At 56.6% G+C, this 27,294-nt stretch overlaps 2 protein-coding genes and 1 long non-coding RNA gene across 3 annotated transcripts in view; 2 read left to right on the top strand and 1 right to left on the bottom strand.

Annotated features, from left to right (window-relative positions):
* The window catches only part of KAT8 (lysine acetyltransferase 8), a 40,223-nt gene extending 20,890 nt beyond the window's left edge, over positions 1-19,333 (bottom strand). Inside the window, exons 1-6 of the mRNA XM_048932840.1 lie at positions 19,115-19,333; positions 15,454-15,528; positions 8,251-8,426; positions 5,440-5,493; positions 1,997-2,161; positions 365-454 (exon numbers count right to left, since the gene is read on the bottom strand). Of these exons, the coding sequence (XP_048788797.1) occupies positions 365-454; positions 1,997-2,161; positions 5,440-5,493; positions 8,251-8,426; positions 15,454-15,528; positions 19,115-19,325 (771 nt within the window). The 5' untranslated portion in view covers positions 19,326-19,333. The remainder of the gene's footprint in view (positions 1-364; positions 455-1,996; positions 2,162-5,439; positions 5,494-8,250; positions 8,427-15,453; positions 15,529-19,114) is intronic.
* Positions 19,334-20,952: 1,619 nt separating this feature from the next.
* Positions 20,953-23,887, top strand: LOC125687623 (uncharacterized). Its single transcript, XR_007374257.1, has 3 exons — positions 20,953-20,999; positions 22,793-23,385; positions 23,846-23,887. It is a non-coding gene; the product is annotated as an uncharacterized LOC125687623 (long non-coding RNA).
* A 1,761-nt stretch (positions 23,888-25,648) lies between these two features.
* On the top strand, positions 25,649-27,294 carry LOC125687616 (uncharacterized). Its single transcript, XM_048932838.1, has 2 exons — positions 25,649-26,046; positions 26,409-27,294. Exons 1-2 carry the CDS (start codon positions 25,733-25,735, stop codon positions 27,292-27,294), a joined length of 1,200 nt encoding a protein of 399 aa, XP_048788795.1. The 5' UTR covers positions 25,649-25,732.

The raw sequence follows: 27,294 nt of genomic DNA, 5'->3' as shown, positions 1-27,294 counted from the left end.
TGACAACTCCATGTTCCCATCTCTATGATCCCCCTGGTTGACGTTGGCCAATGGGAGGAGGTTGTGGTGGAGGACCTGATGTCCTGTGTCACCTCTGTGCCCTCATTTGTCACCTCCATGTCACCTCTATGTCACCACGTGTCCACGCATGACAACGCCATGTTCCCATCTCTATGATCCCCCTGGTTGACGTTGGCCAATGAGAGGAGGTTGTGGTGGAGGACCTGATGTCCTGTGTCACCTCCATGTCACCACGTGTCCATGCATGACAACGCCATGTTCCCATCTCTATGATCCCCCTGGTCCTCATCTCTATGATCCCCCTGGTCCTCCATGTCCCCCCCCTTTCCCCCCCTGTCCCCACCTTGTGGTCTTTGCCGTCCACCTCGTACACAGAGATGTTGCTCTTGCGGTAGATCTCGCGTCCCGGCGGCTGCCTCCATTGGCACTGACCCTGGGGACAACCACACGCGTGTCACCAACGCGTCACACGCACGTCACGCGTGTCCTCAAGCGTGTCACACGCGTGTCAACCACCACATGGACGCAGCTGGGCTCCAGTTTTGGGGGCAACACCCGCAGAACCAAATGTGGGTCCCACGTGTCCACGTCCCCCCATGTCATATGTGTCCCCTAAGCGTGCCCTTAGCGTGTCACACGTCTCTAAGCGTGTCACATGTGTCTGCAAACATGTCACACGTGTGTCACCCACTGCACAGAAGCAGCTGGGCCCCAATTTTAGGGGCAACACCCGCAGAACCAAACCTGGCTCCCACTTCCCCACATCCCCAAGCGTCCCTTGTACCCCCTAAGCATGTCACACGTGTGTCATGGCATGTCATACATGTTCCTAAGCGTGTCACACATGTTCCTAAGCATGTCACCCACCCCACAAATGCAGCTGGGCCCCAATTTTGGGGGCAACACCCGCAGAACCAAACCTGGCTCCCACATCCCCACATCCCCAAGCATCCCTCGTACCCCCTAAGCATGTCACACGCGTGTCATGGCGTGTCATGGCATGTCATACATGTTCCTAAGCGTGTCACCCACCAGACAAAAGCAGCTGGGCCCCAATTTTGGGGGCAACACCCACAGAACCAAAGCCGGCTCCCCCATCCCCACATCCTCACATGTGCTCTAAGCATGTCACACACATGTCATGCCATGACACACGTGTTCCCAAGCATGTCATACATGTTCCCAAGCGTGTCACACATGTTCCTAAGCGTGTCACCCACCCCACGAAAGCAGCTGGGCCCCAATTTTCAGGGCAACACCCGCAGAACCAAACATGGCTCCCGCATCCCCACATCCCCACGTATCCCATGCGCCCCCTAAGCGTGTCACATGCATGTCATGCCATGTCACACGTGTTCCTAAGCGTGTCACCCACCCCACGAAAGCAGCTGGGCTCCAATTTTAGGGGCAACACCCACAGAACCAAACCTGGCTCCCACTTCCCCACATCCCCAAGCGTCCCTTGTACCCCCTAAGCATGTCACACGCGTGTCATGGCATGTCATGGCATGTCATACATGTTCCTTAGCGTGTCACCCACCCCACGAAAGCAGCTGGGCCCCAAATTTAGGGGCAACACCTGCAGAACCAAACCTGGCTCCCCCATCCCCACGTGTCCCACGTATCCCATGCACCCCCTAAGCGTGTCACATGCATGTCATGCCATGTCACACGTGTTCCTAAGCATGTCACCCACCCCACGAAAGCAGCTGGGCTCCAATTTTCAGGGCAGAACCCACAGAACCAAACCTGGCTCCCACATCCCCATGTGTGCCCTGTGTCACACGCGTGTCATGGCATGTCATACATGTCCCCAAGCGTGTCACACGTGTTCCTAAGCGTGTCACCCACCCCACGAAAGCAGCTGGGCTCCAATTTTTGGGACAACACCCACAGAACCAAACCCGGCTCCCCCATCCCGTGTCCCACGCGTGCCCTAAGCGTGTCCCCATGCGCTCACACGCGTGTCACGCACCAGGTGCAGGCGGTAGGTGCGCTCGTACTTCATGTACTTGAGGCAATACTCGCAGATCCACAGCTTGGGCTGCTTCCCATAATCCTCGGGGAAAGGGGAGAAATACCAGGCGTCGATCTCAAAGTGCCCAATGTGGATTTTGTCCACGTATTTCACTTTGGTGATCTGAAAAATGGGGTGAAAAAAGGGGGATTTGGGGGGGGGCTTCAACACCCCTCCACCCCCCCCATGTTGTGTTGTTGTGTTGTTGTGTTGTTGTTGTGTTGTTGTCACCATGTTGTGTTGTGTTGTTGTCACCACGTTGTGTTGTTGTCACCATGTTGTGTTGTTGTCACCATGTTGTGTTGTTGTCACCATGTTGTGTTGTTGTCACCATGTTGTGTTGTGTTGTTGTCGCCATGTTGTGTTGTGTTGTTGTCACCATGTTGTGTTGTTGTCACCATGTTGTGTTGTGTTGTTGTCACCATGTTGTGTTGTGTTGTTGTCACCATGTTGTGTTGTGTTGTTGTCACCATGTTGTGTTGTTGTCACCATGTTGTGTTGTGTTGTTGTCACCATGTTGTGTTGTTGTCACCATGTTGTGTTGTTGTCACCATGTTGTGTTGTTGTCACCATGTTGTGTTGTTGTGTCACTGCAGTGGTGTTGTCCCCACGTTGTGCTGCTGTCACCCTGTTGTGTTGTTGTGTCATTGTTGTGTCGTTGTGTCATTGCAGTGCTGTTGTCCTCCTGTTGTGTTGTTGTCACCCCATGTTGTGCTGCTGTCCCCCTGTTGTGTTGTTGTGTCATTGCACTGCTGTTATCCCCATGTTGTTCTGTTGTCCCCATGTTGTGTTGTTGTGTCATTTCTGTGCTGTTGTGTCGTTGTGCTGTTGTCCCCCTGTTGTGTTGTGTTGTTGTGACCATGTCACCCTGTTGTGTTGTTGTGTCATTGTTGTGTTGTTGTGTTGTTGTCACCCTGTTGTGTTGTTGTGTCATTGTGGTGCTGCTGTCCCCATGTTGTGCTGTTGTCACCATGTCACCCTGTTGTGTTGTTGTGTCACTGCAGTGTTGTTGTCCCCCTGTTGTGTCGTTGTGTTGTTGTGTCATTGTGGTGCTGTTGTCCCCCTGTTGTTCTGCTGTCCCCATGTTGTGTTGCTGTCACCATGTCACCCTGTTGTGTTGTTGTGTCACTGTTGTGTTGTTGTGTCATTGCTGTGTTGTTGTGTCACTGTTGTGTTGTTGTGTCACTGCAGTGTTGTTGTGTCATTGTTGTGTTGTTGTGTCACTGCAGTGTTGTTGTGTCATTGCTGTGTTGTTGTGTCACTGCAGTGTTGTTGTGTCATTGCTGTGTTGTTGTGTCACTGCAGTGTTGTTGTGTCATTGCTGTGTTGTTGTGTCACTGCAGTGTTGTTGTGTCATTGCTGTGTTGTTGTGTCACTGCAGTGTTGTTGTGTCATTGTTGTGTTGTTGTGTCACTGCAGTGTTGTTGTGTCATTGCTGTGTTGTTGTGTCACTGCAGTGTTGTTGTGTCATTGTTGTGTTGTTGTGTCACTGCAGTGTTGTTGTGTCATTGCTGTGTTGTTGTGTCACTGCAGTGTTGTTGTGTCATTGCTGTGTTGTTGTGTCACTGCAGTGTTGTTGTGTCATTGCTGTGTTGTTGTGTCACTGCAGTGTTGTTGTGTCATTGCTGTGTTGTTGTGTCACTGCAGTGTTGTTGTGTCATTGCTGTGTTGTTGTGTTGTTGTGCTGTTGTGTCATTGTTGTGTTGTTGTGTCATTGTTGTGTTGTTGTGTTGTTGTGCTGTTGTCCCCATGTTGTGTTGTTGTGTCGTTGTGTTGCTGTCACCATGTTGTGTTGTTGTGTCATTGTTGTGTCGTTGTGCTGTTGTCCCCCTGTTGTGTTGTGTTGTTGTGTCACTGCAGTGTTGTTGTCCCCATGTTGTGTTGCTGTGTCATTGTGGTGTCGTTGTGTTGTTGTCACCCTGTTGTGTTGTTGTGTCATTCTTGTGTTGTTGTGCTGTTGTCCCCATGTTGTGCTGTTGTCACCATGTCACCCTGTTGTGTTGTTGTGTCATTGTTGTGTTGTTGTGCTGTTGTCCCCCTGTTGTTCTGCTGTCCCCATGTTGTGCTGTTGTCACCATGTCCCCCTGTTGTGTTCTTGTGTCACTGCAGTGCTGTTGTCCCCCTGTTGTGTTGTTGTCACCCTGTTGTGTTGTTGTCCCCATGCTGTGCTGTTGTCACCCTGTTGTGTACTGCTGTCACCATGTTGTGTCGTTGTGTCATTGTGTTGTTGTGTTGTTGTGTCATTGTGGTGCTGTTGTCCCCATGTTGTGTTGCTGTCACCATGTCCCCCTGTTGTGTTGTTGTGTCATTGTTGTGTTGTTGTCACCATGTTGGGTTGTGTTGTTGTCACCCTGTGGTGTTGTTGTGTCACTGTGGTGTTGTCCCCATGTTGTGTTGTTGTGTCACTGCGGTGCTGTTGTCCCCATGTTGTGTCATTGTGTTGTTGTGTCATTGTTGTGTCGTTGTGTTGTTGTCCCCCTGTTGTGTTGTGTTGTTGTGACCATGTCACCCTGTTGTGTTGTTGTGTCATTGTTGTGTCGTTGTGTTGTTGTCCCCCTGTGGTGTTGTTGTCACCCTGTTGTTCTGTTGTCCCCATGTTGTGTTGTTGTCACCATGTTGTGTTGTTGTGTCACTGTGGTGCTGTTGTCCCCATGTTGTGTTGCTGTCACCATGTCACCCTGTTGTGTTGTTGTGTCATTGCTGTGTTGTTGTGTCGTTGTGTTCTTGTCCCCCTGTTGTCTTGTTGTCCCCATGTTGTTCTGTTGTCCCCATGTTGTGTTGCTGTCACCACGTCCCCCTGTTGTGTTGTTGTGTCATTGCAGTGTTGTTGTCCCCCTGTTGTGTTGTTGTCACCCTGTTGTGTTGTTGTGTCACTGCGGTGCTGCTGTCACCATATTGTGTTGTTGTGTCATTGCTGTGTTGTTGTGCTGTTGTCCCCATGTTGTGTTGTTGTGTCATTGTGGTGCTGTTGTCCCCATGTTGTTCTGCTGTCCCCATGTTGTGCTGTTGTCACCATGTCACCCTGTTGTGTTGTTGTGTCACTGCAGTGTTGTTGTCCCCCTGTTGTGTTGTTGTGTCATTGTGGTGCTGCTGTCCCCATGCTGTGTTGTGTTGCTGTCACCATGTCACCCTGTTGTGTTGTTGTGTCATTGTTGTGTTGTTGTGTCACTGCAGTGCCGTTGTCCTAATGTTGTGTTGTTGTGTCATTGTTGTGCTGTTGTCCCCCTGTTGTGTTGTTGTGTCATTGCGGTGCTGTTGTCCCCATGTTGTGTTGCTGTCACCATGTCCCCCTGTTGTGTTGTTGTGTCATTGCTGTGTTGTTGTGTTGCTGTTTGGGGGCTGTTGTTGTTGGTGTGAAGAGATTTGGGCTGAAAGCAGGCGGTTTTGGGCTCCCAACTCACGGCTTCGTGCTCCTTCTCCAGCGCTGCTGTGGTTGGGTCCATCTCTGCGTACGTCTGTGGGGCCCAGGAAAAACCAGTGGGTCCCAGTAAAAACCAGTGGGTCCCAGTAACACCAGTGGGGCCCAGTAAAGACCAGTGGGTCCCAGTAACACCAGTGGGGCCCAGTAAAGACCAGTGGGGCCCAGTATAAACCAGTGGGTGCCAGTAAAGACCAGTGGGTCCCATTAAACACCAGTGGGTCCCAGTAACACCAGTGGGTCCCAGTAAAAACCAGTGGGTCCCAGTAACACCAGTGGGGCCCAGTAAAGACCAGTGGGTCCCAGTAACACCAGTGGGTCCCAGTAAAGACCAGTGGGTCCCAGTAAAGACCAGTGGGTCCCATTAAACACCAGTGGGTCCCAGTAACACCAGTGGGTCCCAGTAAACACCAGTGGGTCCCAGTAACACCAGTGGGTCCCAGTAAACACCAGTCGGGCCCAGTAAGACCAGTGGGTCCCAGTAAACACCAGTGGGTCCCAGTAAACACCAGTGGTTCCCAGTCCCTCCCAGTTGCCCCCCAGTCTGTCCCAGTCCCTCCCAGTCCCTCTAAGATGCCTCCCAGTCCCTCCCAGTTGCCCCCCAGTCCTTCCCAGTTGCCCCCATCTCCCTCCCAGTCATCCCCAGTCCTTCCCAGTTGCCTCCCAGTCCATCCCAGTCTCTCCCAGTTGCCCCCTAGTCCTTCCCAGTTGCCCCCATCTCCCTCCCAGTTGCCTCCCAGTTGCCTCCAGTCCCTCCCAGTTGCCCCCATCTCCCTCCCAGTTGCCCCCCAGTCTCTCCCAGTTGCCCCCCAGTCCCTCCCAGTCCATCTCAGTTGCCCCCCAGTCCTTCCCAGTTGCCTCCCAGTCCCTCCCAGTCCCTCCCAGTCCCCCCCATTCCCCCCATCCCCCCCCATTCCCCCCCAATCCCCCCCATTCCCCCCCATTCCCCCCCAGTCCCCCCCAGTTCCCCCCCATTCCCTCCCATTCCCCCCCATTCCCCCCCAGTTCCCTCCCAGTCATCTCCAGTCCCTCCCAGTCCCTCCCAGTTGCCTCCCATTCCCTCCCATTCCCTCCCATTCCCCCCAATCCCCCCCAATCCCCCCCATTCCCCCCCAGTCCCCCCCAATTCCCCCCCATTCCCTCCCAGTCCCTCCCAGTTGCCCCCAGTCTCTCCCAGTTGCCCCCCAGTCCCTCCCAGTCTCTCCCAGTCTCTCCCAGTCCCTCCCAGTCATCGCCAGTCTCTCCCAATTGCCTCCCAGTTGCCTCCCATTCTCTCCCAGTTGCCCTCCCAGTCCATCCCAGTTGCCCCCCAAGTCTCTCCCACTTGCCTCCCAGTCCCCCCCATTCCCTCCCAGTCCCTCCCAGTCTCTCCCAGTTGCCTCCCAGTCCTTCCCAGTTGCCTCCCATCCCTTCCAGTTGCCCCCCAGTATCTCCCAGTTGCCCCCAGTCCTTCTCAGTCCCTCCCAGTCCCTCCCAGTTGCCCCCAGTCTGTCCCAGTTGGCTCCCAGTTGCCCAGAGTTGCCCCCCCATTCCCCCCATTCCCCCCCATTCCCTCCCAGTTCCCTCCCAGTTCCCCCCCAGTCCATCCCAGTCCCTCCCAGTCTCTCCCAGTTGCCCCCAGTCCCTCCCATTCCCCCCCCATTCCCCCCCCATTCCCCCCCATTCCCCCCATCCCCCCCATCCCCCCCCATCTCCCCCCATCCCCCCCATTTCCCCCCATTCCCCCCCATTCCCCCCCAGTCCCCCCCCATTCCCCTCCCAGTTCCCTCCCAGTCCCTCCCAGTTGCCCCCATTCCTTCCCAGTCCCTCCCAGTTGCCCCCCAGTCCCTCCCAGTCTCTCCCAGTTGCCCCCAGTCCTTCCCAGTTGCCCCCATCTCCCTCCCAGTCATCCCCAGTCTCTCCCAGTTGCCTCCCAGTCCCCCCCAGTTGCCTCCCAGTTGCCCCCAGTCCTTCCCAGATGCCTCCCAGCCTCTCCCAGTTGCCTCCCAGTCCCTCCCAGTCCCTCCCAGTCCCCCCCATTCCCCCCATCCCCCCCCCATTCCCCCCGAATTCCCCCCCATTCCCCCCCATCCCCCCCATCTCCCCCCCATTCCCCCCCAGTTCCCCCCCATTCCCTCCCAGTCCCCCCCCAGTTCCCTCCCAGTCTCTCCCCATGCCTCCCAGTTGCCTCCCAGTCCCTCCCAGTTGCCCTCAGTCTCACCCAGTTGCCCTCCCATTCCTTCCCAGTCCCTCCCAGTTGCCCCCAGTCCCTCCCAGTCCCTCCCAGTCCCCCCCAGTTGCCCCCAGTTCCCTCCCAGTAGCCCCCAGTCCTTCCCAGTTGCCCCCATCTCCCTCCCAGTTGCCCCCAGTCCCCCCCAGTCTCTCCCAGTTGCCCCCATTCCTTCCCAGTCCCTCCCAGTCCCTCCCAGTTCCCTCCCAGTCCTTCCCAGTTGCCCCCAGTCCATCCCAGTTGCCCCCATCTCCCTCCCAGTTGCCCCCCATTCCCCCCCAGTCCCCCCCAGTTCCCTCCCATTCCCTCCCAGTTCCCTCCCAGTCCCCCCCAGTCTCTCCCAGTTGCCTCCCAGTTGCCCCCAGTCCCTCCCATTCTCTCCCAGTTGCCTCCATCTCGCTCCCAGTCCCTCCCAGTCCCTCCCAGTCCCCCCCAGTTCCCTCCCAGTTGCCCCCATTCCTTCCCAGTCCCTCCCAGTTGCCCCCCAGTTCCCTCCCAGTCCCCCCCATTCCCCCCATCCCCCCATTCCCCCCCCATCCCCCCCCATCCCCCCCATCTCCCCCCATCCCCCCCCATCTCCCCCACCTTCTGCACATGGTTGATCTCATCGTGTTTCCGTTTCTGATTCCTGGTGATTTTCCTCTCCGGTTGTTCTGGGATTTCCCCCAAAAATTGCTCCGAGTTTTTTTGCACCGCGTCCTTCAGCGTTTTGCTCAGCGCCAGTCGGTTCCGGTCCACCCATTCGTCCAGGCGCCGGTTAACTGGGAGCACAGGGGATTCTGGGTGTTTGGAGGACTTACAGTCGACCATCATTCCTCCAGGCACCAGTGAACTGGGAGCTCAGCACAGCCCTATAGCCGCCCTATAGGCATCCTATGGGGCCCTATGGGGTTTGGGGGCGGATTTGGGGGCAAATTGGGGTCATTCCAGGGGATTCTGGGTGTTTGGAGGACTTACAGTCGACCACTAGGGGATTCTGGGTGTTTGGAGGACTTATAGTCAACCACCATTCATCCCAACCAGCAGTGAACTGGGAGCTCAGCACGGCCCTATAGCCACCCTATAGGCATCCTATGGGGCCCTATGGGGTCTCTGGGTGGATTTGGGCCCATTTGGGCCCACTTTAGGGGATTCTGGGTATTTGGAGGACTTACAGTTGACCACCATTCATCCTATGGGGTTTGGGGGCACATTTGGGGCCTTTTGGGCCCACATTAGGGGATTCTGGGTATTTGGAGGACTTACAGGCAGCCATCATTCATCCAGGCACCGGTTAACTGGGAGCTCAGCACAGCCCTATAGCGGCCCTATAGCCATCCTATGGGGCCCTATGGGGTTTGGGGGCGGATTTGGGCCCATTTGGGGCCTTTTTAGGGGATTCTGGGTATTTGGAGGACTTACAGTCAACCATCATTCCTCCAGGCGCCGGTTAACTGGGAGCACTGGGAGCTCAGCACGGCCCTATAGCCACCCTATAAAGATCCTATAGGGCCCTATGGGGTTTGGGGGCGGATTTGGGCCCATTTGGGGCTGTTTTAGGGGATTGTGGGTATTTGGAGGACTTACAGTCGACCACCATTCATCCCAACCAGCAGTGAACTGGGAGCTCAGCACGGCCCTATAGCCACCCTATAGACATCCTATGGGGTCCTATGGGGTTTGTGGGCGGATTTGGGGCCATTTGGGGCCGTTTTAGGGGATTGTGGGTGTTTGGAGGACTTACAGTCAACCATCATTCATCCAGGCGCCGGTTAACTGGGAGCTCAGCACAGCCCTATAGCCACCCTATAGGCATCCTATGGGGTCCTATGGGGTTTGGGGGTGGATTTGGGGCCATTTGGGGCCCTTCTAGGGGATTGTGGGTATTTGGAGGACTTACAGTCGACCATCATTCATCCAGGCACCGGTTAACTGGGAGCACTGGGAGCTCAGCACGGCCCTATAGCCACCCTATAGGCATCCTATGGGGCCCTATGGGGTTTGGGGTTGGATTTGGGGCCATCCTAGGGGATTGTGGGTATTTGGAGGACTTACAGTCAACCATCATTCCTCCAGGCACCGGTTAACTGGGAGCATTGGGAGCTCAGCACAGCCCTATAGCCACCCTATAGGCATCCTATGGGGCCCTATGGGGTTTGGGGGCGGATTTGGGGCCATTTGAGGCCGTTACAGGGGATTCTGGGTGTTTGGAGGACTTACAGTCAACCACTGTTCATCCCAACCAGCAGTGAACTGGGAGCTCAGCACGGCCCTATAGCCACCCTATAGGCATCCTATGGGGCCCTATGGGGTTTGGGGGTGGATTTGGGGCCAATTGGGACCATCCTAGGGGATTGTGGGTGTTTGGAGGACTTACAGTCAACCATCATTCATCCAGGCGCCAGTTAACTGGGAGCACTGGGAGCTCAGCACGGCCCTATAGCGGCCCTATAGGCATCCTATGGGGCCCTATGGGGTTTGGGGTTGGATGTGGGGCACTGTGGGGCCATCCTAGGGGATTCTGGGTATTTGGAGGACTTACAGTCGACCATCATTCCTCCAGGCACCAGTGAACTGGGAGCTCAGCACGGCCCTATAGCCGCCCTATAGGCATCCTATGGGGCCCTATGGGGTCTCTGGGTGGATTTGGGGCCTTCTTAGGGGATTCTGGGTGTTTGGAGGACTTACAGGCAGCCATCATTCATCCAGGCACCGGTTAACTGGGAGCACTGGGAGCTCAGCACGGCCCTATAGCCACCCTATAGGCATCCTATGGGGCCCTATGGGGTTTGGGGTTGGATGTGGGGCCATTTGGGGCCATTCCAGGGGATTCTGGGGGTTTGGAGGACTTACAGTCGACCACCATTCATCCCAACCAGCAGTGAACTGGGAGCTCAGCACGGCCCTATAGCCACCCTATAAGCATCCTATGGGGCCCTATGGGGTCTCTGGGTGGATTTGGGGCCATTCTAGGGGATTCTGGGTGTTTAGAGGACTTACAGGCAGCCATCATTCATCCAGGCGCCGGTTAACTGGGAGCACTGGGAGCTCAGCACAGCCCTATAGCCACCCTATAGGCATCCTATGGGGCCCTATGGGGTTTGGGGGCAGATTTGGGGCCTTTTGGGGGCCTTTTTAGGGGATTCTGGGTGTTTGGAGGACTTACAGTCAGCCATCATTCCTCCAGGCACCAGTTAACTGGGAGCTCAGCACGGCCCTATCGCCACCCTATAGGCATCCTATGGGGCCCTATGGGGTTTGGGGGCGGATTTGGGGCCATTTGGGGCCATCCTAGGGGATTGTGGGTGTTTGGAGGACTTACAGTCGACCACCATTCACCCCAAGTGCTGTCGAACTGGGAGCACTGGGAGCTCAGCACGGCCCTATAGCCACCCTATAGACATCCTATAGGGCCCTATGGGGTCTGGGGGTGGATTTGGGGCCATTTGGGCCCACTTTAGGGGATTCTGGGTATTTGGAGGACTTACAGTCGACCATCATTCATCCAGGCACCAGTTAACTGGGAGCTCAGCACGGCCCTATAGCCACCCTATAGGCATCCTATGGGGCCCTATGGGGTTTGGGGGCAGATTTGGGGCCATTTGGGCCCACTTTAGGGGATTCTGGGTATTTGGAGGACTTACAGTCAACCATCATTCCTCCAGGCGCTGGTGAACTGGGAGCACTGGGAGCTCAGCACGGCCCTATAGCCACCCTATAGGCATCCTATGGGGCCCTATGGGGTTTGGGGGCAGATTTGGGGCCATTTGGGGCCATTTTAGGGGATTCTGGGTGTTTGGAGGACTTACAGTCGACCATCATTCATCCCAACCAGCAGTGAACTGGGAGCTCAGCACGGCCCTATAGCCACCCTATAGGCATCCTATGGGGCCCTATGGGGTTTGGGGGTGGATTTGGGGCCATTTGGGGCCATTCTAGGGGATTCTGGGTGTTTGGAGGACTTACAGTCAACCCCCATTCATCCCAAGTGCTGGTGAACTGGGAGCTCAGCACAGCCCTATAGCCACCCTATAGGCATCCTATGGGGCCCTATGGGGTTTGGGGGCGGATTTGGGCCCATTCTAGGGGATTCTGGGTGTTTGGAGGACTTACAGTCGACCACTAGGGGATTCTGGGTGTTTGGAGGACTTACAGTCGACCATCATTCCTCCAGGCACCAGTGAACTGGGAGCACTGGGAGCTCAGCACGGCCCTATAGCCACCCTATAGGCATCCTATGGGGCCCTATGGGGTTTGGGTCGGATTTGGGGCCTTTTTAGGGGATTCTGGGTATTTGGAGGACTTACAGTCGACCATCATTCCTCCAGGCACCAATTAACTGGGAGCTCAGCACGGCCCTATAGCGGCCCTATAGGCATCCTATGGGGCCCTATGGGGTTTGGGGGCGGATTTGGGGGCAAACTGGGGTCATTCTAGGGGATTCTGGGTGTTTGGAGGACTTACAGTCGACCATCATTCATCCAGGCACCAGTTAACTGGGAGCTCAGCACGGCCCTATAGCCACCCTATAGGCATCCTATAGGGCCCTATGGGGTTTGGGGGCAGATGTGGGGCCATTCTAGGGGATTCTGGGTGTTTGGAGGACTTACAGTCGACCACTAGGGGATTCTGGGTGTTTGGAGGACTTATAGTCAACCACCATTCATCCCAACCAGCAGTGAACTGGGAGCTCAGCACGGCCCTATAGCCACCCTATAGGCATCCTATGGGGCCCTATGGGGTCTCTGGGTGGATTTGGGCCCATTTGGGCCCACTTTAGGGGATTCTGGGTATTTGGAGGACTTACAGTTGACCACCATTCATCCTATGGGGTTTGGGGGCAGATTTGGGGCCTTTTGGGCCCACTTTAGGGGATTCTGGGTATTTGGAGGACTTACAGTCAACCACCATTCATCCCAACCAGCAGTGAACTGGGAGCTCAGCACGGCCCTATAGCCACCCTATAGGCATCCTATGGGGCCCTATGGCGTCTGGGGGGGGATTTGGGCCCATTTGGGCCCACTTTAGGGGATTCTGGGTGTTTGGAGGACTTACAGTTGACCACCATTCATCCTATGGGGTTTGGGGGCAGATTTGGGGCCTTTTGGGCCCACTTTAGGGGATTCTGGGTATTTGGAGGACTTACAGTCAGCCATCATTCCTCCAGGCACCAGTGAACTGGGAGCTCAGCACAGCCCTATAGCCACCCTATAGGCATCCTATGGGGCCCTATGGGGTTTGGGGGTGGATTTGGGGCCCTTCTAGGGGATTCTGGGTATTTGGAGGACTTACAGTCGACCACTGTTCATTAGAAGCAATGGTGAACTGGGAGCACTGGGAGCTCAGCACGGCCCTATAGCCACCCTATAGGCATCCTATAGGGCCCTATGGGGTCTGGGGGTGGATTTGGGGCCATTCTAGGGGATTCTGGGTGTTTGGAGGACTTACAGTCGACCATCATTCCTCCAGGCACCAATTAACTGGGAGCTCAGCACGGCCCTATAGCGGCCCTATAGGCATCCTATAGGGCCCTATGGGGTTTGGAGGCAGATTTGGGGCCATTTGGGGCCATTTTAGGGGATTCTGGGTATTTGGAGGACTTACAGTCGACCACCATTCATCCCAACCAGCAGTGAACTGGGAGCTCAGCACAGCCCTATAGCCACCCTATAAGCATCCTATAGGGCCCTATGGGGACTGGGGTTGGATGTGGGGCCATTTGGGGCCATCCTAGGGGATTGTGGGTGTTTGGAGGACTTACAGTCGACCATCATTCATTGAGGTGGCGATGAACTGGGAGCACTGGGAGCTCAGCACGGCCCTATAGCCACCCTATAGGCATCCTATGGGGCCCTATGGGGTTTGGGGGCGGATTTGGGGGGATTTGGGGCCGTTTTAGGGGATTCTGGGTGTTTGGAGGACTTACAGTCGACCATCATTCATTGAGGTGGCGATGAACTGGGAGCACTGGGAGCTCAGCACAGCCCTATAGCGACCCTATAGGCATCCTATGGGGCCCTATGGGGTTTGGGGGCGGATTTGGGCCCATTTGGGCCCACTTTAGGGGATTCTGGGTATTTGGAGGACTTACAGTCGACCATCATTCCTCCAGGCACCAGTGAACTGGGAGCTCAGCACGGCCCTACAGCCACCCTATAGGCATCCTATGGGGCCCTATGGGGTTTGGGGGTGGATTTGGGCCCATTTGGGGCCGTTTTAGGGGATTCTGGGTGTTTGGAGGACTTACAGTCGACCACTAGGGGATTCTGGGTGTTTGGAGGACTTACAGGCAGCCATCATTCATCCAGGCACCGGTTAACTGGGAGCACTGGGAGCTCAGCACGGCCCTATAGCCACCCTATAGGCATCCTATAGGGCCCTATGGGGTCTGGGGGCGGATTTGGGGCCATTTGGGGCCATCCTAGGGGATTGTGGGTGTTTGGAGGACTTACAGTCAGCCATCAGCCATCCTAGGGGATTCTGGGTGTTTGGAGGACTTACAGTCGACCACCATTCATCCCAACCAGCAGTGAACTGGGAGCTCAGCACGGCCCTATAGCCACCCTATAGGCATCCTATGGGGCCCTATGGGGTCTGGGAGTGGATTTGGGGCCTTTTGGTGCCATCCTAGGGGATTCTGGGTGTTTGGAGGACTTACAGTCAACCATCATTCCTCCAGGCGCCGGTTAACTGGGAGCACTGGGAGCTCAGCACGGCCCTATAGCGGCCCTATAGGCATCCTATGGGGCCCTATGGGGTCTCTGGGTGGATTTGGGCCCATTTGGGCCCACTTTAGGGGATTCTGGGTATTTGGAGGACTTACAGTCGACCACCATTCATCCCAAGTGCTGGTGGACTGGGAGCTCAGCACGGCCCTATAGCCACCCTATAGGCATCCTATGGGGCCCTATGGGGTTTGGGAGTGGATTTGGGGCCCTTCTAGGGGATTCTGGGTATTTGGAGGACTTACAGTCGACCACTGTTCATTAGAAGCAATGGTGAACTGGGAGCATTGGGAGCTCAGCACGGCCCTATAGCCACCCTATAGGCATCCTATGGGGCCCTATGGGGTTTGGGGGTGGATTTGGGGCCATTCTAGGGGATTCTGGGTGTTTGGAGGACTTACAGTCGACCATCATTCCTCCAGGCACCGGTTAACTGGGAGCACTGGGAGCTCAGCACGGCCCTATAGCCACCCTATAGGCATCCTATGGGGCCCTATGGGGTTTGGGGGCGGATTTGGGCCCATTTGGGCCCACTTTAGGGGATTCTGGGTGTTTGGAGGACTTACAGTCAGCCATCAGCCATCCTAGGGGATTCTGGGTGTTTGGAGGACTTACAGTCGACCACCATTCATCCCAACCAGCAGTGAACTGGGAGCTCAGCACAGCCCTATAGCCACCCTATAGGCATCCTATGGGGCCCTATGGGGTTTGGGGGCGGATTTGGGGCCTTTTTAGGGGATTGTGGGTGTTTGGAGGACTTACAGTCAGCCATCATTCCTCCAGGCACCGGTGAACTGGGAGCATTGGGAGCTCAGCACGGCCCTATAGCCACCCTATAGGCATCCTATAGGGCCCTATGGGGTTTGGGGTTGGATGTGGGGCACTGTGGGGCCATCCTAGGGGATTGTGGGTGTTTGGAGGACTTACAGTCGACCATCATTCATCCCAACCAGCAGTGAACTGGGAGCTCAGCACAGCCCTATAGCGACCCTATAGGCATCCTATAGGGCCCTATGGGGTCTGGGGTTGGATGTGGGGCAATGTGGGGCCATCCTAGGGGATTGTGGGTGTTTGGAGGACTTACAGCCGACGTAATGCACGTAGAACTCCTCGCGCCCTTCCTGCTCGTTCAGCCGCGACTGAATCACCTCCGCTGAGTCTGGGGGGGGAAAACAGTGGGGTCAGGGACCCCATAGCGGCCCCATAGAGCCCCATAACCCCATAAGGGACCCCATAGAGCCCCATAACCCCATAGAGGCCCCATAGAGCCCCATAACCCCATAGAGCCCCATAGAGCCCCATAACCCCATAAGGCCCCCATAGAGCCCCATAACCCCATAAGGGCCCCCATAGAGCCCCATAACCCCATAAGGACCCCACAGAGCCCCATAACCCCATAAGGGACCCCACAGAGCCCCATAACCCCATAAGGGCCCACACAGAGCCCCATAACCCCATAAGGGCCCCCATAGAGCCCCACAACCCCATAGAGCCCCATAGAGCCCCATAACCCCATAAGGAACCCCATAGAGCCCACAGATGCCCCATAGAGTCCCTGCATGGCCCCACAGAGCCCCATAACCCCATAGCGGCCCCATAGAACCCCATAACCCCATAGTGGCCCCACAGAGCCCCATAACTCCATAGCGGCCCCATAGAGCCCCATAACCCCATAAGGAACCCCATAGAGCCCACAGATGCCCCATAGAGTCCCTGCATGGCCCCACAGAGCCCCATAACCCCATAAGGCCCCCATAGAGCTCCATAACCCCATAAGGGACCCCACAGAGCCCCATAACCCCATAAGGGCCCCCATAGAGCCCCATAACCCCATAGCGGCCCCATAGAGCCCCATAACCCCATAAGGACCCCACAGGCCCCTATAGGGCCCCATAGAACCCCCGCAGACCCCATAGGGCCCCTACTACGTCCCATATGGCCCCACAGACCCCATAGAGCCCCATAGGCCCCCATAGTGCCCCATAGGCTCCCATTATGCCCCACAGGGCCCCTTTAGAGCCCCACAGACCCCATAGAGACCCCATAAGACCCCATAGGCCCCAATAGGGCCCCATGATGCCCCACAGACCCCACAGGGCCCCCATAAGACCCCACAGGCCCCTATAGGCCCCCATACGGCCCCACAGACCCCATAGGCCTCCCATAGGCCCCCATAGTGCCCCATAGGCCCCCATGATGCCCCACAGGGCCCCATAGGCCCCCATACGGCCCCACAGAACCCATAGTGGCCCATAGGCCCCCATTATGCCCCCATACGGCCCCCATAGTGCCCCATAGGCCCCCATAGTGCCCCACAGACCCCACAGTGCCCCATAGGCCCCCACAGTGCCCCATAGGCTCCCATTATGCCCCACAGGGCCCCTTTAGAGCCCCACAGACCCCATAGAGACCCCATAAGACCCCATAGGCCCCAATAGGGCCCCATACGGCCCCACAGACCCCATAGTGCCCCATAGGCCCCCATTGTGCCCCACAGGGCCCCACAGACCCCATAGTGCCCCATAGGCCCCCATTGTGCCCCACAGGGCTCCACAGACCCCATAGTGCCCCATAGGCCCCCATGATGCCCCACAGGGCCCCATAGGCCCCCATACGGCCCCACAGACCCCACAGTGCCCCATAGGCCCCCATTATGCCCCACAGACCCCATAGAGCCCCCATAAGACCCCATAGTGCCCCATAGGCCCCCATGATGCCCCACAGGCCCCCATAGGCCCCCATACGGCCCCACAGACCCCATAGTGCCCCATAGGCCCCCATAGTGCCCCATAGGCCCCAATTATGCCCTACAGGGCCCCTATAGGGCCCCACAGACCCCACAGCGCCCCATAGACCAACATACGGCCCCACAGACCCCATAGGCCCCCCATAGGCCCGCATTATGCCTCACAGGGCCCCATAGGCCCCTATAGGGCCCCATAGAACCCCCGCAGACCCCATAGAGCCCCCACTACATCCCATACAGCCCCACAGACCCCATAGAGCCCCCATAGAGCCCCATAGTGCCCCATAGGCCCCCATTATGCCCCATAGGCTCCCATTATGCCCCATAGGGCCCCACAGAACCCACAGACTCCACAGGGCCCCCATAAGACCCCACAGGCCCCTATACGGCCCCATACGGACCCACAGACCCCATAGAGCCCCCATAAGACCCCATGATGCCCCACAGGGCCCCATAGGCCCCCATACGGCCCCACAGACCCCATAGTGCCCCATAGGCCCCCATTATGCCCCACAGGCCCCCACAGGCCCCCATACGGCCCCACAGACCCCATAGTGCCCCATAGGCCCCCATAGTGCCCCATAGGCCCCCATGATGCCCCACAGTGCCCCTTTAGGGCCCCACAGACCCCATAGAGCCCCCATAGGCCCCCATTGTGCCCCATAGGCCCCCATTGTGCCCCACAGGGCCCCATACGGCCCCACAGACCCCATAGTGCCCCATAGGCCCCCATAGTGCCCCATAGGCCCCCATTATGCCCCACAGGGCCCCATAGGCCCCCATGATGCCCCACAGGCCCCCATAGGCCCCCATACAGCCCCACAGACCCTATAGTGCCCCATAGGCCCCCACAGTGCCCCATAGGCCCCCATATGGCCCCACAGACCCCATAGTGCCCCATAGGCCCCCACAGGCCCCTATACGGCCCCATACGGCCCCACAGACCCCATATAGCCCCCATAAGACCCCATAGTGCCCCATAGGCCCCCATGATGCCCCACAGGGCCCCATACGGCCCCACAGACCCCATAGTGCCCCATAGGCCCCCATAGTGCCCCATAGGCTCCCATTATGCCCCATAGGGCCCCTTTAGAGCCCCACAGACCCCATAGAGACCCCATAAGGCCCCATAGGCCCCAATAGGGCCCCATGATGCCCCACAGACCCCATAGTGCCCCATAGGCCCCCATTGTGCCCCACAGGGCCCCACAGACCCCATAGTGCCCCATAGGCCCCCATAGTGCCCCATAGGCCCCCATGATGCCCCACAGACCCCACAGTGCCCCATAGGCCCCCATTGTGCCCCATAGGCCCCCATTATGCCCCACAGGGCCCCATACGGCCCCACAGACCCCATAGTGCCCCATAGGCCCCCACAGTACCCCATAGGCCCCCATTATGCCCCACAGGGCCCCATAGTGCCCCATAGGCCCCCATGATGCCCCACAGTGCCCCCTTTAGGGCCCCACAGACCCCATAGAGCCCCCATAGGCCCCCATTGTGCCCCATAGGCCGCCATAGTGCCCCACAGGGCCCCATAGGCCCCACAGACCCCATAGTGCCCCATAGGCCCCCATTATGCCCCACAGGGCCCCATACGGCCCCACAGACCCCATAGAGCCCCCATAGGCCCCCATGATGCCCCACAGGGCCCCATACGGCCCCACAGACCCCATAGTGCCCCATAGGCCCCCATAGTGCCCCATAGGCCCCCATGATGCCCCACAGGGCCCCTTTAGGGCCCCACAGACCCCATAGTGCCCCCATAGGCCCCCATACGGCCCCACAGACCCCATAGTGGCCCATAGGCCCCCATTGTGCCCCACAGGGCCCCATAGGCCCCCATTATGCCCCATAGGCCCCCATTATGCCCCACAGACCCCATAGAGACCCCATAAGACCCCACAGGCCCCCATACGGCCCCACAGACCCCATAGTGCCCCACAGGCCCCCATGATGCCCCCCAGGCCCCCCCTCGCTCCCCGCAGGCCGCACTCACGCCAGCTGCCGTCCGCCCTCCGGCACAAATAGGTTTCGCCGATCTCCACCGCCACTTCGGCTTCCCTTGGCGGGGGAGGAGGCGGCGGAGGAGGGGGTGGAGGCGGCGGGGGCCCGGGCCCCGCTTCACCCCGGGGTGGGGTTGGGATCCGGCCCGCAGCGCCGTTTTCTGCCGTTCCCGGAGGGACGGAAAGAGCCGGAGGGTCCGCCATGATGGGGGGGGGGGCGAGGGGGAGGCGGGAGGCGGGGGGGGGAAAGTGCGTCGCGCCGGAAGTGACGCGTCTGAGAAGCGGAAGTGAGGGGTGCGAAGAGGGGGGGAGAGAAAGAAGCGGGTGGTGGCTGGACCGGAAGTTGTGTAGTCACGTGATGCGTTGCTAGGAGACGGAGTGACGCTGCCTGCTGACTGAGCGCTTTGGGGAGGGACCAGAATGGCACCAGTATGGACCAGTATGGACCAGAATGGACCAGTATGGACCAGTATGGGACCAGTATGGACCAGTATGAACCAGTATGGACCAGTATGGACCAGTATGGGACCAGTATGGACCAGTAGGGACCAGAATGGCACCAGAATGGGACCAGTATGGACCAGTATGAACCTGCAATGACCAGTATGACACCAGTATGGACCAGTATGGACCAGTATGGACCTGCAATGACCAGTATGACACCAGTATGGGACCAGTATGGACCAGTATGGACCTGCAATGACCAGTATGGCACCAGTATGGACCAGTAGGGACCAGTATGGACCAGAATGGGACCAGTATGGACCAGTATGAACCTGCAATGACCAGTATGGCACCAGTATGGACCAGTAGGGACCAGTATGGACCAGAATGGGACCAGTATGGACCAGTATGAACCTGCAGTGACCAGTATGACACCAGTATGGACCAGAATGGCACCAGAATGGGACCAGTATGGACCAGTATGGACCTGCAATGACCAGTATGACACCAGTATGGACCAGTATGGACCAGTATGGACCAGTATGGACCTGCAATGACCAGTATGACACCAGTAGGGACCAGTATGGACCAGAATGGGACCAGTATGGGCCAGTATGGGACCAGTATGGACCAGTACGGACCTGCAACGACCAGTATGAAACCAGTAGGGACCAGTAAGGACCAGTAAGGACCAGTAGAGACCAGTATGGGACTAGTATGGACCAGTATGGCACCAGTATGGACCTGCATTGGCCAATATGACACCAGTATGGACCAGTATGGACCTGCATTGACCAGTATGGGACCAGTAAGGACCAGTAGGGACCAGTATGACACCAGTAAGGACCTGTATGGCACCAGTATGGGTCTACAGAGACCAATATGGCACCAGTATGGGACCAGTATGGACCAGTATGGCACCAGTATGGCACCAGTATGACACCAGTAAGGACCAGTATGGACCTGCATTGACCAGTATGGACCAGTATGGACCAGTATGGCACCAGTATGGACCAGTATGGACCAGTATGGCACCAGTAGGGACCAGTACGGACCAGTATGGACCAGTATGGACCAGTAAGGACCAGTATGGGACCAGTATGGACCAGTATGGACCAGTATGGGCCAGTATGGGACCAGTATGTCACCATTAAGGACCAGTATGGACCAGTATGGCACCATTAAGGACCAGTATGGACCAGTATGGACCAGTATGGACACATAGGGACCGGTATTCCCCGATGACGTCACCACGCCCCGATGACGTCACGCCAACCCCCCCCCCCCCCCCCCAATCCGCCCCCAAACGCCTCGGGTTCGGCGCCTCCATTTTCTGCCCCTCCCCCACCTCTGCGCCGCTCCATTGCGGCGGCACTTCCGCTTTCCGGCGGAAGCCCCGCCCGCTCGTTTCCGGTTCCGGCTGATGGCGGCTGAGTGAGTGGCGGTGGGGGGGGGGGGGGAGCGAGCGGGGCGGCGTGAAGGGGCGATTAATTGGGGAGCGCTAATTAATTCCGAACGGGGCAGCGCTAATTAGTGAGGAAGGCGGGAGCGCTCATTAATTAACGGCGCGGGGCTGACGGCAATGCATCGCGTATGCTAATCGATAGGCGGGGCTCTAATTAATATGCACGGCGCTAATCAATTGCGCAGCATTGCAGTCATTGCGTGGGGTTAATTGCACTGTTTGGTGCTAATTAATATGCGTGTGCGGTGCTCATTAATATGCGTTGCATTGGGCTCGTTGCACGATGCTAATGAATATGCACGGCGCTAATTATCATGCGCGGCACTAATTGCGCAGCATTGCAGTCATTGTGTGGGGTTAATTGCAGTGTGGTGCTAATTAGCGTGCGCGGTGCTCATTAATATGCGTTGCATTGCACTCATTGCACGATGCTAATTAATATGCACGACGCTAATTGCGCAGCATTGCAGTCATTGCATGGGGTTAATTGCACTGTTTGGTGCTAATTAGCGTGTGCGGTGCTCATTAATATGCGTTGCATTGGGCTCATTGCACGGTGCTAATTAATATGCACGGCGCTAATCAGTATGCGCGGCGCTAATGGCGCACCATTGCAGTCATTGCGTGGGGTTAATTGCACTGTTTGGTGCTAATTAATATGCGTGTGCGGTGCTCATTAATATGCGTTGCATTGTGCTCGTTGCACGGTGCTAATTAATATGCACGGCGCTAATTAACATGCGCAGCGCTAATCGCGCGGCATTGCGGTCATTGCGTGGGGTTAATTGCACTGTTTGGTGCTAATTAATATGCGTGTGCGGTGCTCATTAATATGCGTTGCATTGTGCTCGTTGCACGGTGCTAATTAATATGCACGGCGCTAATTCCGCAGCATTGCGGTCATTGCGTGGGGTTAATTGCACTGTTTGGTGCTAATTAGCGTGTGCGGTGCTCATTAATATGCGTTGCATTGGGCTCATTGCACGATGCTAATTAATATGCACGGCGCTAATTAACATGCGCAGCGCTAATCGCGCGGCATTGCAGTCATTGCATGGGGTTAATTGCACTGTTTGGTGCTAATTAGCGTGCGCGGTGCTCATTAATATGCGTTGCATTGCACTCATTGCACGATGCTAATTAATATGCACGGCGCTAATTGCGCAGCATTGCAGTCATTGCATGGGGTTAATTGCACTGTTTGTTGCTAATTAGCGTGCGCGGTGCTCATTAATATGCGTTGCATTGGGCTCGTTGCAAGGTGCTAATTAATATGCACGGCAGTAATTAACATGCATGGTGCTCGTTGCACGGCACTAATTGCAGTGTGTGGTGCTAATTAACATGCACGGTGCTAATTGCACAGCATTGCATTCACATCGCAGCGTTGCATCTGTTGCAGGTTGCTAATTAATATGCACGGTGTTAATTGCAATTAGAATGCACGGCGCTAATTAACATGCACGGCGCTAATTGCACAGCATTGCATTCACATCGCAGCGTTGCATCCGTTGCAGGTTGCTAATTAATATGCACGGTGTTAACTGCAATTAGAATGCACGGCGCTAATTAACATGCATGGCGCTAATTAATATGCACGGCGCTAATTGCACAGCGTTGCATTTACTGCGTGGCATTGCACTGATTGCACAGTGTAAATTAATTGCAATGCTAATCAATTAACTAATTAGCTAAGGAATGAACCAAGCAATTAGCCAATTAATGGACTAATTAATGAATTACTGCCCTTCTCTCCTTCCAGGGTGGCTCCGCTGCCCGTCCTCGTTAAGCCCCTAACGAAGGAGCTGGTTAATTACCTAAGGAGCTAATTAATTCCTGGCTGGACTCACCTAAGAAAGGAAGCAGTTAATTAAGCAAAGGAGCTGGTTAATTACCTAAGGAGCTGATTAATTCCTGGCTGGACTCACTTAACAAAGGAGGCAGTTAATTAAGTAAAGGAGGCGGTTAATTAACGAAGGAGGCGGTTAATCAGCGAAGGAAGTGGTCAATTAATGAAGGAGCTGATTAATTACCGAGCTGATCCACCTAACAAGGGAGGCGATTAATTATGGAAGGAGCTGATTAATTACTGAAGGTGCTCATTAATTCCTGAGCGGATTCACCTAACAAAGGAGGCGATTAATTAGCGAAGGAGGCGGTCAATTAATGAAGGAGGCAATCAATTAATGGAGGAGGTGGTCAATTAACGAAGGAGGTGGTTAATTAACAAAGGAGGTGGTTAATTAACAAAGGAGGCAGTCAATTAACGAAGGAGGCAGTCAATTAATGGAGGAGGCAGTCAATTAGGGAAGGAGGCGATCAATTAACGAAGGAGGCAGTCAATTAACAAAGGAGGTGGTTAATTAACAAAGGAGGCTATCAATTAACGAAGGAGGCTATCAATTAACAAAGGAGGCGGTTAATTAGCAAAGGAGGTGGTCAATTAGTGAAGGAGGCAATCAATTAACAAAGGAGGCAGTCAATTAACAAGGGAGGCTATCAATTAACGAAGGAGGCAGTCAATTAACAAAGGAGGTGGTCAATTAACAAAGGAGGCAGTCAATTAGGGAAGGAGGCAGTCAATTAACGAAGGAGGCGGTCAATTAATGAAGGAGGCTATCACTTAACGAAGGAGGCAGTTAATTAGCAAAGGAGGTGGTTAATTAACAAAGGAGGCGGTCAATTAACAAAGGTTGCTATCAATTAACGAAGGAGGCAGTCAATTAATGGAGGAGGCAGTCAATTAATGGAGGAGGCAGTCAATTAACAAAGGAGGCTACCAATTAACGAAGGAGGCCATCAATTAACGAAGGAGGCAGTCAGTTAATGAAGGAGGCGGTCAATTAACGAAGGAGGCAATCAACTAACGAAGGAGGCCATCAATTAACAAAGGAGCTGGTCAATTAGTGAAGGAGGCGGTCAATTAACGATTGAGGCGGTCAATCAGAGGTGGCCAATCAGCAAAGGCGGCGGTCCGTTCCTGAAGGCGCTGTTTAATTAAGCTAATTAGCGCTCGATGCCCCGCCCCCAGGCCCGGTTCCGCCGCCTGCGGCGCTGGGCTCGGCTGCTGGTGCTGCAGAACGGAGCGCTGTGCGATGAGCTGGCGCGCGTCGAGAGCAAATGGCTGCGGGCCCGAAGCGAGCGCAGCTTCCTCCTCACCAGGCTGCTGCGGCATCGCGCCGCCGCCACGCAGCCCCTGCTGAACCCCGCCAGGAGGGCCAGGAGGAGGAGCGACGGGGGCAGGAAGGGAGACGGAGGAGCCGAGGCGGCGGCGGGGCAGGAGGGAGGCTGGCAGGATGGGCGGAGCCAAGATGGACGGCGGCAAGATGGCCGACTGCGTGATGGTGGGTGGCAAGATGGCCGGCGGCAAGATGACGGGTGGCAAGATGGACGACGGCAAGATGGCCGATGCCAAGATGATGGGTGGCAAGATGGACGACGGCAAGATGGCCGACGGCAAGATGGCCGACGGCAAGATGGACAATGCCAAGATGACGGGTGGCAAGATGGACGACGGCAAGATGGCCGGCGGCAAGATGACGGGTGGCAAGATGGACGACGCCAAGATGGCCGACGGCAAGATGGACGATGCCAAGATGACGGGTGGCATGATGGCCGACGGCAAGATGGCCGACGGCAAGATGGACGATGCCAAGAGGACGAGTGGCAAGATGGACGACGCCAAGATGGCCGACGGCAAGATGGCCGACTGCAAGATAGTAGTTGGCAAGATGGCCGACTGCAAGATGGCCGACGGCAAGATGGCCAACTGCAAGATAGTAGTTGGCAAGATGGCCGACTGCAAGATGGCGGGTGGCAAGACGGCCGGCAACAAGATGGCCGAATCCAAGATGGCGGGTGGCAAGATGGCCGATACCAAGATGATCAACTCCAAGATGGCCAACTGCAAGATGGCGGGTGGCCGGATGGTCAAATTCAAGATGGCCGTCATGAAGATGGTGGCTGGCAGGATGGTGGGCGGCAAGATGGCCGACACCAAGATGGCCGACACCAAGATGGCCAACAGCAGGATGGTGGCTACCGAGATGGCCAAATCCAAGATGGCGGCTGGCAAGATGGCCGACAGCAACATGGCCGACTCCAAGATGGCCGACACAAAGATGGCGGCTGGCAAGACGGCAGCCATCACAGCAGATGGCAAGATGGCCGAGACCAGGATGGAGGCCATTATCAAGATGGCGGCCTCCACCCTGGCGGGCGCTTTCAAGATGTCGGCCTGCATGCTGGCGGCCATTTTGAAGATGGCGGCCGCCAGGCCGGAACTCAGCGTGATGGGTTGAGGCCAATGGAGGAATCAATTAACCGCCCCGTTAACGAGCCGCTCGTTAACCCCGCGCCAATTAACGCCGAGCCGCTAACGAACTCCCACCTCCAATTAAGACCCACGCGCCCCGTTAACGAATCTCTTAACCTGAGGTCGTTGACCCCAGCCAGGTCGATGACCCCCGCTGACCCCGCGGCCGTTAACGAGGCGCTCGTTAGCGGCGCTAACGAGGAGGAGGATAATGAGGATAACGAGGACGACGACGACGACGACGACGACGACGCTGCGCTGTTCCCCTATGGGGACATTTTCCTGCACAGCCCCTGACTGCAATAAAGCAATGGTGGCTACCAAACATGGCTGCTGGGCTACCAAACATGGCTGCCGGGCTGCCAAACCCAATGGTGGCTACCAAACATGGCCGCCGGGCTGCCCAACCCAATGGTGGCTACCAAACATGGCTGCTGGGCGACCAAACATGGCCGCTGGGCCGCCAAACCCAATGGTGGCTACCAAACATGGCCGCCGGGCCGCCAAACCCAATGTTGGCTACCAAACATGGCTGCTGGGCGACCAAACATGGCCGCCGAGGTGCCCAACCCAATGGTGGCTACCAAACATGGCCGCCGGGCCACCAAACCCAATGGTGGCCACCAAACATGGCCGCCAGGCCGCCAAACCCAATGGTGGCTACCAAACATGGCTGCTGGGCTACCAAACATGGCCGCCAGGTCACCAAACCCAATGGTGGCTACCAAACATGGCTGCTGGGCCACCAAACCCAATGGTGGCCACCAAACATGGCTGCTGGGCTACCAAACCCAATGGTGGCTACCAAACATGGCTGCTGGGCCACCAAACATGGCTGCCAGGTCACCAAACCCAATGGCGGCTACCAAACATGGCCGCCAGGCCATCAAACCCAATGGTGGCTACTAAACATGGCCGCCAGGCCGCCAAACCCAATGGTGGCTACCAAACATGGCTGCCAGGCTACCAAACATGGCCGCCGGGCTGCCCAACCCAATGGTGGCTACCAAACATGGCCACCGGGCCAATAAACCCAATGGTGGCTACCAAACATGGCCGCCAGGCCGCCAAACCCAATGGTGGCTACCAAACATGGCCGCCAGGCCGCCAAACCCAATGGTGGCTACCAAACATGGCTGCTGGGCTACCAAACATGGCCGCCAGGCCGCCAAACCCAATGGTGGCTACCAAACATGGCCGCCAGGCCGCCAAACCCAATGATGGCTACCAAACATGGCTGCTGGGCTACCAAACATGGCCGCCAGGCCGCCAAACCCAATGGTGGCTACCAAACATGGCTGCTGGGCTACCAAACCCAATGGTGGCTACCAAACATGGCTGCCGGGCCACCAAACATGGCCGCCAAGCTGCCCGACCCAATGGTGGCTACCAAACATGGCCGCCGGGCCACCAAACCCAATGGTGGCCACCAAACATGGCCGCCAGGCCGCCAAACCCAATGGTGGCTACCAAACATGGCTGATGGGCCACCAAACATGGCCGCCAGGTCACCAAACCCAATGGTGGCTACCAAACATGGCCGCCGGGCCGCCAAACCCAATGGTGGCTACCAAACATGGCTGCTGGGCTACCAAACATGGCCGCCGGGCCGCCAAAACAAATGGTGGCTACCAAACATGGCTGCTGGGCTACCAAACATGGCCGCCGGGCCGCCAAACCCAATGGTGGCTACCAAACATGGCCGCCGGGCTGCCCAACCCAATGGTGGCTACCAAACATGGCTGCTGGGCTACCAAACATGGCCGCTGGGCCGCCCAACCCAATGGTGGCTACCAAACATGGCTGCTGGGCTACCAAACATGGCCGCCGGGCTGCCCAACCCAATGGTGGCTACCAAACATGGCCGCCGGGCCGCCAAACCCAATGGTGGCCACCAAACATGGCTGCTGGGCAACCAAACATGGCCGCCGTGCTGCCCAACCCAATGA

The sequence above is a fragment of the Lagopus muta genome, unplaced genomic scaffold (genome assembly GCF_023343835.1).
Source record: "Lagopus muta isolate bLagMut1 unplaced genomic scaffold, bLagMut1 primary scaffold_120, whole genome shotgun sequence".
Lineage (NCBI taxonomy): Eukaryota > Metazoa > Chordata > Aves > Galliformes > Phasianidae > Lagopus > Lagopus muta.
This window is presented reverse-complemented; position numbering and strand designations above follow the sequence as displayed.